This window comes from Rhinatrema bivittatum, chromosome 14 (assembly GCF_901001135.1).
Source record: "Rhinatrema bivittatum chromosome 14, aRhiBiv1.1, whole genome shotgun sequence".
Lineage (NCBI taxonomy): Eukaryota > Metazoa > Chordata > Amphibia > Gymnophiona > Rhinatrematidae > Rhinatrema > Rhinatrema bivittatum.
In genome coordinates, this window is record NC_042628.1 from 53,562,755 (window position 1) to 53,577,126 (window position 14,372).

Here is a 14,372-nt window from a genome sequence, read left to right on the forward strand (position 1 = left end):
AGGGTGGGGTTAGCTTGGAGGGGGTTGGCTATAGGTACACCAGGCCGTGCATGCCACAGATCTGCTGTCACACCCGCCCCTCCCCCCACAATATGCCATCCACCTTGAAGAAGGTGAACTCTGCAGTAAAGGGGGCGTGGCTTGCGAGAGGTGGGGTTAAGTTCTAGCCTTCTGATTAGCTCCCAGCCTTCTGCTGGGCGGAGCTGAAGGGGGCTGCAGCAGATCCCTCTGGCGTCGGAGAGAGGAGCTGAGAGTGGGGTTTGGTCCTTTGCTGGCCGAGGCTGGGAAAAAGCATAGCCAAGTCCAAGCAGATACCATCAAGGATCCCATCCTAGCCCTCCTCCTCTCCTTCCGTTCTCTTTCCACAACTGTTTCTTCTGCTTCTCTTAGCTGTTCTTTTTTTTTTTTTTAATTAAGCATTTGCAAATTTTCTGCTCTGGCTCCGTGAAGATTTTCTGCTCATCCAAAGCTGTTGCGCCGGAATCAAGATGGGGGTATGTACTTGCACAAAATAAGAGGAACTAAAAAAATAGAGTTTTAAAAGGACAGATTAGCTGCGTGTATGTGCAAAACAGCAGGGATAAAATTGATCTGTTTTCTACATACAACGGAAACAAATAAAAAATAAACACAACTGAAGTTTTAAATGTTTCCCCTTTGTTCCTTGGCGAGATCGTCACACATTAAATAATCATAAGGAGAGTCATAAGCTATTTAAGAAACGAATCTTTAGTCTATTGAAATGCTTTACTTCGTGGTGGGAAAAATTAGTAAGGAAATGGGTATTTTTATTCATTGCCAAAAATGGAGCATTCCATTTTAAAGAAAAAAGGTTAAAATAAATAATTCGTGTTATTTTGTTTCCAGGCGGAAGGAGAGAGTGTGTATGTGTATGCGAGAGAAATGGAAAAAAAATATTCACCTGGTATTAAGGAAATAAAGAATCGGGGGGGTTTGATGATTCAAGGACTGTTGATTTATGGAACGAGGATGAACTGAATGAGCTCATGAAGCAGAGAATTTATAGGGAGTGGGGGATGGGTGGTTAATATTTGCTGTGAACACTGAGTGCATTTACTATATGCGTTAGGGAAGGAGAAAGCAAGAGAGATGGGGAAAAGCAACAGGAGCGGGGAGAGTGAGAACTGAAAAAAAAAGAGGGCGATTGCATAATGAGGCAGAATAAAAGAGGAAAGGAGGAAGAGAAATGGAGAAGGGAGTGCAGCGAGGAGGAGAGATGGGAACGACGATTAGGAAGGAGGGATGCAGAGAGAAAGAAAGGGAAGGGGTAGGAAGTAGAGAAAAGAATGGAGAGAGATGAAGGGTAAGGAGTGAGAAGGATGGCGAGATGAAGGGTAGAAAGGAGAGATAGGTGGATGGAAAGAGAGAACATCCCAATAGAAACCCTGTAGCTTAGAATCTGGAGGGATGGCGAGAAAGAGAGGGAATCCAGTGAGCTGAAGGCATTCCTTGCTCCTGGTGTCACTGCAGCAGTCATCAGGATGCTGAGACTCTTCTCCTTTCAGGAAGGGTGGAGGGAGGGAACAGGAAGATGAGGAAGAGGCATAGAATTGCTTCTTCTATGGACTGGAGCTCTGGCTGCTCAGTCATTGAAATTCTGTAGCAGTTGCTGTCTGAAGATGCTCTGTGAGCCGGCAGCAAGGCAAAACGGGGTGAGAGTGACCTGGCATGATGATATTGGATGCCTCAGGCTATTTGGTTTTTGGGGGGCTGCCTGCCCACTGGTGTGGAAACATGGGATCCCATTCCCCATTTTGGATGGGGGCCCTTGTAGCCCCAACACTGCTGACTCCTGTCTGTGGAAAGTACAGCATTTTACTGTAGAAATGAGGCTGCTATGCAGCTGGAATCATGTGACCTCCATAAATCTGCATATTTTTGCTGATCACAGGGAGAAGTCCTATTTGCCTCCTCCCAAATACAACATTCTAAACCTTTCTATTTCACCAATCCATCACCAATATTCCAGATACTCCTTCCCTTTCCTTAGCACTCAGCCCCCATCTACAGCCCTCTGCTTACCCTCAGCTAACATTAATCCCAAATCCAGTCCCCTCGCCCTTCCTATCCTCACCAAGCTCCCAGCCCTCATCTAATCTCTTTAGCCCTTTACATCCCAATCTACATCCAATCCCATGGACTCATTAAACTCCCATCAAACATCAAACCTCATTCCAATCCGATTCAGCTTTTACATTCCTGACAGAATTCCCAGCCCACATTCAGTCCTATTCACACAATATACCCTCCACATAACATTCATCCCCATTCGATCCCCTGCACCTTTCCCATTTCTACCTGACACCTAGTCATCATCCAACTTTGTGCACTCTTCCCACCCCTTTCTAATTCTCAATCTCCATCACATCCCTTGAATCATTCCCATTTCCAGCTGATACCTAGGCACCTTTCAGACTCCTGCATCTTTTCATTTCTCACCTGACAGTCTGCATCAACCCAATCTTATATACTCTTCCTATATTACATCCAGTCCTTTGTACCATTTTATTTGACATATTTCCATTATCAGACTCTCTGCAGTCTTCCAACCCCTCTCTTAATAGCAAGCCCCCATTTAATCCAATTTGATTTTCCTACCTTCCATTTGATACCCAGTCCTCAGTCATTCTCATGCATCATTTTACTCCACTTAACAACCAGTCTATATCCAATCCCCTGCACCTTCCTACCCCATCTAACACCCAATCACCACCCAATACCATGCCTACTTTATATGTTCCACCAAATACCCAGCTCCCATTCAAACTTACGTATCTTAGTTACACAACACCCGATATGCAACATCATCCAATCACCTGCACCTTTACCCCTTCCTGCCATGCAGTGCCCTTTAAACCACTGCAACTTTTTACCCCCACACAACACCCAACTACCATCCATTCTTCATCTGACACCCAGCACCCTTCAGACCTATTCAGCCTTCCTAACTCCACCTATCCTCCAGTCTCTTGCACCATTCCTTTTCTCTACTTGAGATCTATCCCCATATAAACGCTTGCAGACTCCCTACGTCCACCTAATATCAAGCTCCCATTTAATCCACTACATTCTTTCCATCCTCTGTTTGACACCCAGGTCCTATCCAATCCTCTGCAACATTTGTATCCCCACCTGACATCCAGGTCACATCTTATCTCATACCCTTTCATCTAACATATAATCTCATCCAATTCCTTATATCATTTTACCCCATCTACTAACTAGCCCAAGTCTAATTGCTTGTATTCTTCCTACCCCTACCTAACATACCCCTACCTAACATCCATCCCATGCATAGTTTCATGCACCCTTTATATGCCCCACCAAGAACTCATTCTCATCCAACTGCTTGAACCCTTCATACCCCCACCTAATAGCCATGCCTTGCAGCCTTTCCATTCTCACCTGTCACCCAGCCCCTATCCTATCTGCTGTACAATTCTAATCTTCCACCTGACATCTAGACCCATCTAATTCTCTGCCACCTCTTATGCTTCACTAATAATCACTGTCCAGTTAATATTCAGTCTTCTGCAGTCTTCCTACTACTACCTGACCATATGCTCCATGCACTCTTTCCATGCCTACCTGGCATTCAACACCATTATATTTAATCCCACTCCCATAGGACATCCATCCATTTCCCCAAAACTGTCTCACCCCCATTTTATATCTAGTTCCTCTCCAGTTCTCATAATACTTTATATCTGCCACCTGACACTCAAACTCCCATCTAATCCTTTGCCACATTCCTATGATTCTTCCAACACTTAGTCAACATCCAGTCTCCTGTAGCCTTCCTACTACCACCTGAATCAAATGCTTATCCAATTTTATGCCTCTTCCAATCCACACCTAACATCACCACCCAATCCTTTATGCACACTTCATTCTCACCAAATACTAAGCCCCCATCCAGTGCTCTTCCTACCCTTATTTGACATGCAGCCCCCTTTACCTTTACCAAGTACATGACAGCCAGTCTTCAGTTGGTCCTATGCACTCCCTGTCTTTGCTTACTCCCCTGTATCCTTCTTACCACCTCTCCCCTTAATACGCTGCCCCATCCCATCACTATTCTTCCTGCCCTTCATATGACCTCTGTCATAACATGTAGCCCATTTAGTCTCCTGAACCCTTCCTGTCCTTCCGTCTGATCCTATGACTCATTAAAGCCCATGAGGTCTTCCAGTCCCTACCTGACAGTCAATCAGTTCAATCTTACTTTTATCCCAATGGTACACCCAGTCCACATCTGATATGCTGCACACCTTCACACCCTAATGTGATACCCAGCCTCTCTCCAATGCCCTGTAACCATCCTATCCCCAGTCCTTATCTAATCCCCTGCACATTTCCCCTACCACCTCATACCCAGTACTGACCCTCTCTCCAAGAATCTTAGACTTATTTGTGGGTACTGGGAAGGGTTTTTGCATATGGTGGGGGCACTAGTCTTGGATTAATTTCTGATGGTATTATCTTCACTTTTATAGTAACTGATCCTAGTCCATGGGTGTCACTTTTTGCTCTTTCCTGTGGACTGGAGGTTGGGTCCTAAACTTGTCCTAGGACTGAAAATGCTAGGGAGATGTTCCTGGCAGGAAGACCATGCTTAGGTGCAGAGGTTTGCAAGGTTCTTGAGCAATGTGGGCATTTGTGTGGGATCCAGCAGAGCAGTTCAGGATGTCCCAGAAAAGGCTGATGAGAGGCTTCCTCTGATTCTTGGCTCAAGCTCAGTTGCTGTGATATCTGTTTAAGGGAACTGGATGCTAGGGGTGTTAAGGAGTCCAGGGACTTAACTGTTGTGGGAGGAGAATGGGTGACCTATGGCATGTCCAGCTGTGGCTGGAATTATAGGATAAGACAGATTCATTTGGCAGTGTCTGGAAAGGGTGCTGCTGCATTGGGGGGGGGGGGGGGAAAAAAAAGAATTATGGCATCAGATGAAAGCAGGCAGACGGCAGCTGCAGCCTTCCAGTGGGAGGGAGGGCTGAAGGAATTGAGACAGACAAAGAGGAAGAAGGAAGAACAGAAGAAAAGGAAGCTAGAGAGAGATACAGAGATGGAGGGGAAACGAGAAATATAAATATATAATAGGAAAGGGGATAAGGAAGAGGGGCATACGGAAAAAGACAAAGGGAAAGACAAAGAAACAGAGGAGGAGGGGAGAGGGGGAGTTGTGAGTTTTGGCAGACAATAGGAAGAGAGGGTGAGATGGGAATGAGACTGGGAAGGAGAGACAGCAGGAGGGAGGCAGATCAATCCCTATTATTTGCTGAGATTGTGTTTGTTGGTTCTAGATTTACCTTTCTTCATTTTGGGCTGGACAGTCCACTGCTAATGTATACCCATGAAGAAATTGTTCCCTGGCTCAGGCTCCCTGAAAAGAGTTGGCAATCTCTGCAGGAGAAGGAGAGAGACCTTGCAGGTCCACCGTGGACCCCCAACAAAGTCACCCAACCCTTCTGACACATTGCTGCTGTGAAGAGGAGTAGGCAGGCAGATCTTCAGCACAGTGCTAGGGGATGGGTGACTAGGGAGATAGAAGGCATGGACCAGAAAAGAGAGGCAGAATATAGAGACTGTGAAAACAGATACAACAAGCAGGAAGGAAACAAAGTATGAGAGAAGAGAGAGTGAAAATGAACCAGAAAGGATGTGGGTGTTGGGAGAAGTGAGAGAATGGATTGCAGGAAGAGAAGGAATTGGAGAATTAGGGAGATGACATTAGAAGGGAGGTTGTGGTGGAAGAAGAGAAAGAGCGGTGAGTGTGAGACAGCCTGCACATACTGCTCACTTCTTGCTGATTGCTGTGGTGCTCAGGCCTCTCCGCCAGCTGTCTTATGCTTGCACAGTTGTCTCTTCTCACAGGCCTCCTTCACCTATCACTGAGTGCACATCCGTCTTCCTTCAGGATTAGGATTCTCATGATATCTCTCTTTGTTACTGGAACTCTCATGGTGTCTCTCCTCAGGAATCTCCTGGGGTCTCAGCACTGGGAGCCCCATGGTGTTTCCCCAGGACTGCATGTCTTATGAACTGTCCTTGGTATTGGGAATCTCAGGTCATGGGGTTGCCAGGATAGGAATATAACATACAAGATATTTTGACTGCTCCGCACATCTCTTAGTGAGACAGCTAAGTGCTTTCTTGGTCTGTGAGTATTTTGAAATGTATGCTTATGTTACTGGATACTTGGAAAGTGGAAGAACAGGGGAGGCAAGGTCAGCTTCACAGCCACTCCTGGCTGATCACAGAAAAGGAGACAGTATTGATGAGTTCCCCAGGAGATCTTTTCCTTCACAGATTGACCTCTCAGCAAAATGCAGGACCTTTCTTTAGAAGAATGAAATCCCTTCTAACCTTTCCACCTCAGTCTATCTTTGGGAATCTCATAATGCAGCAGGAGACTTCCTATGAGTCTACCTTATGGAGGAAGACAAATTGGAGCTCATATACTTGGGGGTGGGGGTGGTCAATTAATACCACAGAGAAGGTAATCCTAGTTCATGTACAGTTTACAGCAGTTGGGCTTATCAGTAGACATTTCTAAGACAATACGATGTTCCCCCCTCTCTTCTTGTGTCTTCCTGTCCATTTGTGCAGGGACTGCAGTGGCGCCCGACATCCTGTGGTACTGCAGCACTGGCCCTGTGCCAGCTGAGACACACTCTCTCTCAATCTCTGTCTCGCTCACTCCCTCCACCTTCCACCGCAGCACTGCAGAGGAGGTTGGGAAAGAGTGGGGGTAGGTAGATAGGTAGCAAGGGCAGAGTGTGATTATCACTGCTGGCCACTGAGCGTCTTGTACGGAGAACCAGAGAAGAGCAGACAATAGGAGAGAATGATAAGAAAGAGAGAAAGTGAAAAACTTAAAACACATTGAATCCTGTTGCTACCTGTCTGTGGTGAGAAAATACAATGATTCAGTGCCACCAGATGGCTCCAGGTCAGCAGAGACAGGCTGAGCATGTCATGATTGCACACCCATTGCCGTGGTTCAATTTTCTCATATGTAGCAGGAAGTAAATGTCCATAGATGCACCAAAGTAAAACAAGGACCGTCTCAGACATCTCTGATGACCTGGAGCAAGTTGGTCAGCCTAGAGTTATACTACTGGTAGAAAGGTTTGGATTCCCCTTCTAGTTGCTACCACATGGTTTGTACTATTTTGGGGGATTTCCATCCTCCATGGCATGCTGGGACTTGTAATGCTGCCTTCCCATGAAGGATGACCACTGATTTCAGGTTTCAGTAAGAAAGGGAATGCCCAGCTTGATCCATCTTTCCATATGGTGCTGAGGTCACCCACTTTTCACAGGGAAATGAGAACTATAAACTCCAAATAGGCTGACTCAGTTTATCCCTGTTGGCCTGAAGCCAACTGGTGACTGGCCCATGGAAATCACAGGGACAGAGCCATCTTTTGGCTGATGTGAATGGTGACACTTCACAAAATCCCATGTCTGAAAGGGTTCCTCAGTGATCACACTGCACAGGCCTAAAGATGGACCTATACTGTGATACTGTCAAAAAAAAGTAACTAAGTATTAATGGGTCAGAAGAGCTGGCTCACTTGTGGCCCAGCCGGATGAACATTGTTGGGGACAGGAGTCTAGATTGCTAACTAGCTCCAGGTTTTCAGGATAGGTAGATTCAGTCCTAGTTTTACCCCATTGCATGCTGGGATTTGTTCTAATTTTCCTTTTGCATTCCTAAGAAAAAGCAAGACTATAAGTATCTGCATGCAGGGGAGTAAAACCAGGACTGGATCAACCTGCCCAGAAAATCTGGAGCCAGTTGGCAATCCTACAGAAGCCATCTTGAACAAAAAGAGGAGAAGAGGAAATAAGCAGGGGAGGGGGGCAGAGAAAGGAGAATTAGAGATAAGAGCAATGAAACAAGAACAGGGAGAAGAGTGGTGGAGAGAAAATGGTGAAAGGAAGAAGAGTGGTGAAGATGGGGAAGGAGATAATGGTGAAGATGGGGTGGAGGAGAAATGTAGTGAGGAGAGATCATTGGAAGGTGAATGGGGAAAGAAGTGGTGGGGAAGGGGTCTGGGGAGATGAAAAAGGGAAATGAGGGATGGGGAGAAATGGTGAGGAAAGATAAGGGGAAGAAGGATGGGGAGAAAAGTAGTAAGGAGAGAAGAATGGGAGGACAGAGGAAGGGATTGATGAGCAACGTGGAGGAGACAGAAAGAGAGGGTAGGGAGGGAGAGAGAAGATGAGGAGGAGGAGAGACAGGGCAGGAGGTGAAGTCTCACCATTTATAGCAGCCAAAAGATGGTCCTATCTTTGTGATTTCCCTGGGCCAGTCACCAGCTGGCATCAGGCCAACAGGGATAAACTGAGTCAGCCTGTTTGGAGCTTCTAGTTCTCATTTTCCTGTGAAAAGTAGGTGACCCTGGCTCCAGATTATATGGAAAGGGGATGGGAGGAGGAGAAAGTCAAGGAAGATCTAGAGGGGTGAAATGTAGAGTTGCTAATGCTCAGTAAATTTACTCTCCGTTGGTAAAAACACAAACAATAAAATGACATGTCAGTAAAAATATCATGAGTGACAAGCGCCATGGACTCAGACTCCATGAGACTGCACTACTCAGAGTCTTGGTGCATAAACGGGCCAATTCAGCACTGGAAGTCGAGGCATGCACAAAATGGCAGCGGTAAAATGTATGTCCATATAAAAGTAAGGACGCCAGTAAAAATCTCAACACCATCAGTAAAAGATATGTTGAGTTGACAGCCCTGGTGAGGAGATGAGAAAAGAGGGTGGGGTAAAGGAAAATGAGAGAAACTGATAATGAGGTAAGAAAAAGTAAAACAGAAGCAAAACATACAACAAAAGAAATATAGAACAAAAGAAATGACATTGGAGAAAGTGAGGAGGCAAAACCCATGGTAAGATAAAAAAAACAAAACAGAAAACAAAGAAAAAGTCAAGAAACAGAGGATTTGAAAAAAAGAAAAAAAGAAAGAAAGAGGAAACAGAAGGAAAGAGGCATTAGAGAGGGGAGAAAGAAAAGAGAGAGAAACCCAAAGGCTGGAACCAAGCTAGTTTATTGAAAAGTATGAATGTGTTAATTACAGTATGATGGGCAAGGAGCAGGAAAGTGACCTGCTGGACCAGGGATCCTGAGTGAGGTGCAAGGGAGGGGGCAGATAAAGGTGCCAAGATAAGAAATGAAATGGAGGGGGTGGAAGCAAAAACAATTTAAGCTGACCTCCTCCTCTGTGTATATATAGTCAGGCAAAGATGGTGCAGAGTCAGCATTTTACTGATTTTCTTACACTTTTTTCTCACCTAACCACTGAGTGCTCTAGGTAGGGTACAGCATTAAAATACAGAAGTCTGAGGATGCGGTACATGCGGGGAAGGGGGAAGAGGGTAAGATACTGATATACATTGACTAGGAGAGAGATCTGATTACCTCCGATGATCTCAAGATAGTGAAATAGTTTGATAAGGCAATAACAATAGCTAGAGAGATGCTGGGGTGCACAGGTAGATGTCTATAAAATAATGAGTGGAGTGGAATGAGTAAACATGAATCAGTTGTTTACTCTTTCAAAAAGTACAAAGACTAGGGGGCATTCAATGAAATTACTCTGTGATACATTTAAGACAAATAGGAGAAAATATTATTTTACTCAACACATAATTAAACTCTGGAATTCGTTGCCAGAGGACTGGTGAAAGCTGTTGGTATAGCTGGGTTTAAAAAAGGTTTAGACAAGTTCCTGGAAGAAAAATCCATAAACCATTATTAAGGTAGACTTGGGGAAATCCACTGCTTATCCATGGGATATGCAGCATGGGATCTATTGACCTTTTGGGATCCTGCCAGGTACTTGTGACCTGGATTGGCCACTGTTGGAAACAGGATACTGGGCTTGATGGACCTTTGGTCTGACCCAGTATGGCAAATCTTATGTTCTTATGTTCTAGGAAGGGAAGTGATAATGCATCTATACAGGTCATTGATGCGATCCCATCTAGAATATGGTCTCCAGTTTTGGGGTCTATACCTCTTGAAAGATACAGTCAGACTGGAGACTGCAAACAGTCTAGAGAAAGACTACCAACATGACAGAAGATCTGCACCAGAAAACATATGAGATGACATTTAAAGACCTAAATATGTTACTCTAGAGAGGAAAGATTGAGGGGATATGGTAAAGATATTCAAATACCTCAATAAAGGAATGCTCTTTCAGAGTAAAGTAGGACACCCATGGGTGTCCTTCTTCTGGCCTATGGCAGCAACATCACTTCTGCCAGCCCATAGGAGAAGAAGTGACATTTGTAGAGTGGTTGAAGTGATGTCACCACTTCAGGCTGGGTCAAGATGTAAATCTTTGCTTTATGCTGTACCAAGGGGGTCTCCTTACCCCCTACTCCTCAGCTGGAGCTCCATAGGGGGCTTTCAGTGCACAATCCCCCACAATAGAGTAACCTGCCATTTAGGCAGAGCCATCAATGTGGCTGTCAGGCCAAAATGATTTGCCTAAGTGGTTACAATAAGAGGGTCTGGGGGAGGGGGTCAGGATCAGCATCAGAAGAGATTTCTTTGCTGAAAGGGTGGTGGATGCATGGAGTGGGTTTTCAGTAGAGATGGTGCAGACAAAAATAGTAATAGAATTCCAAAAAAGTCTGGGAAAAGCACAGAGGATCTTTAGTGGTGAAGAGTGAGGAGAAAGTCAGAGATTGGCTGGCATTGTACCAGGATTGAGGATGGGCACACTAAATGGGCCTAATGATTCTTATCTACCATCATATTATATGACAGTGGGAGGAATAGGGTTGGGAGGTTGCAGTGCTGCAAACAACTCATGCTTTCTCCCTCAAGCACAAAGGCAGGGCAGAGGTCATAGTAACAAAGCAAAGGATAGAGAAAGAAACTCAGCCTAGCTATTCCATAGACTGGGAGGTAGCCAGGTTGGTAGCAGCAAACTACAACTCCCCAGAAACCACCTAGGTCAGTGCTGGCAGGCTGGTGGTGGCCAAGTACTGTTCAGCAAGCCCAAGAAAATGTAGGAAGCTGGATGTTTGAGGAACAGCCTCACTAGTGCTCCATGGCCCGCTCCAGTCATTCTACTATATTGGCCAGTGTGGGTGTCTTGATTAATATAGGCGGTTACATTGTCAGTGATTGGATTTCTATGTGGATAGTGAAATACATTGAACCAGTGTCAGTAACTCTTACATTGTTGCAGTGATTGGTGGATCTCCGTATGTTGCTAAATTTCCAGTGATTGGTGGATTATTATATTCCCACTGACTGGGGCTTGTTCCAATGGCAGCAAATGATAGCGTTACAGTGATTGTTGGGACATTACGTGTAGATGATTGGAGGGTATATTGTTAGTGATTGTATGCCATTACATTGTTAGTGGTGGTAGGTGAGTTCTCATGCTATTAGTAGGATACTACATTGTCATTGATTTTTGGTTGTTACAGTGTTAGTGATTGATGGTTCGTTCTACACCTCAGCCATATGTGTGGATCGCAACCTCCCTACACCAATAGCCAGCACTGCAGTCATAGGTGAGGACCTCACAGCCTCTACAGTACTCCTCAGTATTACAGCTACATGTAAAGTCCCCTGCAGCTCAACTCAGCATTTCAGCTACAGAATCCTTATGAAAAGCATCTACAGGCGTAAGATGTTGTTTTATGTGCATAAAGAGGCTTTATGAAAATTACACTGTAGGCACAGTTTCATGCATACACTTCCATGTACTGCAAAGAGTCCTTCCTGGGGGCAGAGTGGGGGCAGGGTAATCATTTGTGCACATAATTTCACTTTTCCAAAATAGGAGTTTAAATATCCATGTGACATTTGTACCTCTTCTCTAGTAGACGTGAATTTGAGTGCTGATATCATGCTAAGGTACGCACGTTCTTGCTAATTTTCAAGGTGGATTTATGCAAGTAAGTCTGCTTTGAAAATAGGGCTGAAATCCATGTTTTTGCAGCTGCTATAAAAGTGAGCTCTATATGTACACGGTGCTGGCTTCCATACTAGGAGTCACCACCCAGGACAATACCTTGTGGACAATAGTTTGAAATCTTTGGCTCAGTGTGCGGCAGCAATCTAAAAAGAATGTTAGGAATTATTTGGATAGGAATGGAGAATACAACTGAGAATATCATAATGCATATCTATCAATCCATGATGTAACTCTACCTTAAGTATTATGTGCAGGTCTGGTCGCCTTAATAAAAGACATATTGGATGTAGAATAGGTACAGTGAAGGACAACAAACGTGTGTAAAGGGGATGAAAAGGCTCCTTTATGAAGATCAGGTTAGAGCTCTCCGACTTGGTGACGAGACTAAGAAGGGATATGTGAGGGGTGTGGAACACATTATCAGGGAATGGTTATTTACCCCTGACAAACAGTAGTAGGGACTAGGGAACACTTCATGATCCTAACAGGTTGTGGATGTAGAACACATTTAAGAAAGTATTTTTTTTTATAGTCCATGCACAAACTGTGGAATTTGTTGTTGGAGAATGTGGTAAAGGTTTGGACAAGTTTCTGGAGGACAGATCCATTAAGTTATTAGCCAGGTAGATATATAGGAGACCACCACCCCTTACATTTGGCTCTTCTATTAAGATCTGCTGGGTACTTCCAAGTGACTCAGATTGGTCACTGTCAGAAACAGGAAGCTGGGTTGGCTAATCCAGCATAGCGCGTTTTCTATTCCTGTGCCTTTATGTTACATGTGAGGGTTGCACACTCCTTGAATCTCTCACCAGTTCTACAGTCACAGAACAGAACATTTTCATAGAAACATAGAAATGACGGCAGAAGAAGACCAATAGGTCCATCCAGTCTGCCCAGCAAGCTTCACACTTCTTTTTTCTCATACTTATCTGTTTCTCTTGGCTCTTAGTAACCTTAGGTTCTATTTCCCTTTCACCCCCACTATTAATATAGAGAGCAGTGATGGAGCTGCTTCCAAGTGAAATATTAAGTTTGATTAGTTGGGTAAGCGGCAGCATAGCTTTCTGCCGTTGAAGCAGAGAGCAATGCTGGATATGCGTGAAGTATTAGTTTTTCTTCTCCCCTGCCGTTGAAGCAGGGAGCTATGCTGGATATGCATTGAAAGTGAAGTATGCTTTGAAAGTCACATTAACTATCATCAAATATTGAAAAGCCTAATAATTGGTAATTGAATAAGCCTAATAATTGGTAATACCTATATCCCATGAACCCAACCCTGTTTTTTTGTTTTGTTTTGTTTGTTTGTTTTCTTTTTTTTAATTGGGAGATGGCAGCCCTCCATCCTTCTGCTCCGTGAAGGTGGAACACCAACCACTGGCCACTGGCATCCCGCTCCGTGAATGCCTCTGTGGCTACTGCCGCTCCGTGCAGTGTTTTGCTGCCTGCTCTTTATACACGTCCTCTAGACCTGATGGATCCACAGTGTTTATCCCACACCCCTTTGAAGTGCTTCACAGTTTTGGACTTCACCACTTCCTCCGGAAGGGCATTCCAGGCATCCACCACTCTCTCCGTGAAGAAATACTTCCTGACATTGGTTCTTAGTCTTCCTCCTTGGAGCCTCAGCTCGTGACCTCTGATTCTGCTGATTTTTTTCTGACGGAAAAGGTTTGTCGTTGTCTTTGGATCGTTAAAGTTTTTCAAGTATCTGAAAGTCTGAATCATATCACCCCTGCTCCTCCTTTCCTCCAGGGTATACATATTTAGATTCTTCAATCTCTCCTCGTATGACATCCGATGAAGACCCTCCACCTTTCTGGTCGCCCTTCTCTGTACCGCTTCAATCTTGTCTCTGTCTCTTTGTAGAGATTGCTTGCCATGCCACAAAGGTGCCCAAGACAAGTTACAACAAACAATAAGATGATAAACAATTCATCCAAATAAAATAATAGCATTAGCAAAAGCAATGTAAAAATCAATAATAACACATATAAGCACAAAAGGTAAGGTAAAATTCATAAACAACATTAAGAAAATAATCACAATAAAAAAAGCTAATCAAGTAAAATAAATAACAATTGCAACTACTGGCTTTCACTACTCAATGAAATGGCACATAATCTATTGTCAGATGGGCGTCCCTGGGGAAAGAGTACCATAAAAACAAAATCAAGCAAGAAAAACTAATCTTTGAGTCCTCAAGAGTTTTACCTCTTTCACAGGGGAAACAGACAAAAAGGCCTCATGGGATGATCTTAGTGAACAGGTGGTCTCATAGGTAACATGGGGCTGAACCAGTAGAAGCCATGCATTGGGCATGAAAAGAAAAAGACTAGGAAGCCAATGTAGCCTCTTCAAAACAGGGGTTATGTTATCCATATATTTAT

The 14,372-nt window shown here is 44.3% G+C and overlaps 1 protein-coding gene across 1 annotated transcript in view; it reads left to right on the forward strand.

Annotated features, from left to right (window-relative positions):
* The first annotated feature begins 264 nt into the window (after window positions 1–264).
* The window catches only part of ATP1A3 (ATPase Na+/K+ transporting subunit alpha 3), a 116,602-nt gene continuing 102,494 nt past the window's right edge, over window positions 265–14,372 (forward strand). Inside the window, exon 1 of the mRNA XM_029577136.1 lies at window positions 265–494. Coding sequence (XP_029432996.1) covers window positions 489–494 — 6 coding nt within the window. The 5' untranslated portion in view covers window positions 265–488. The remainder of the gene's footprint in view (window positions 495–14,372) is intronic.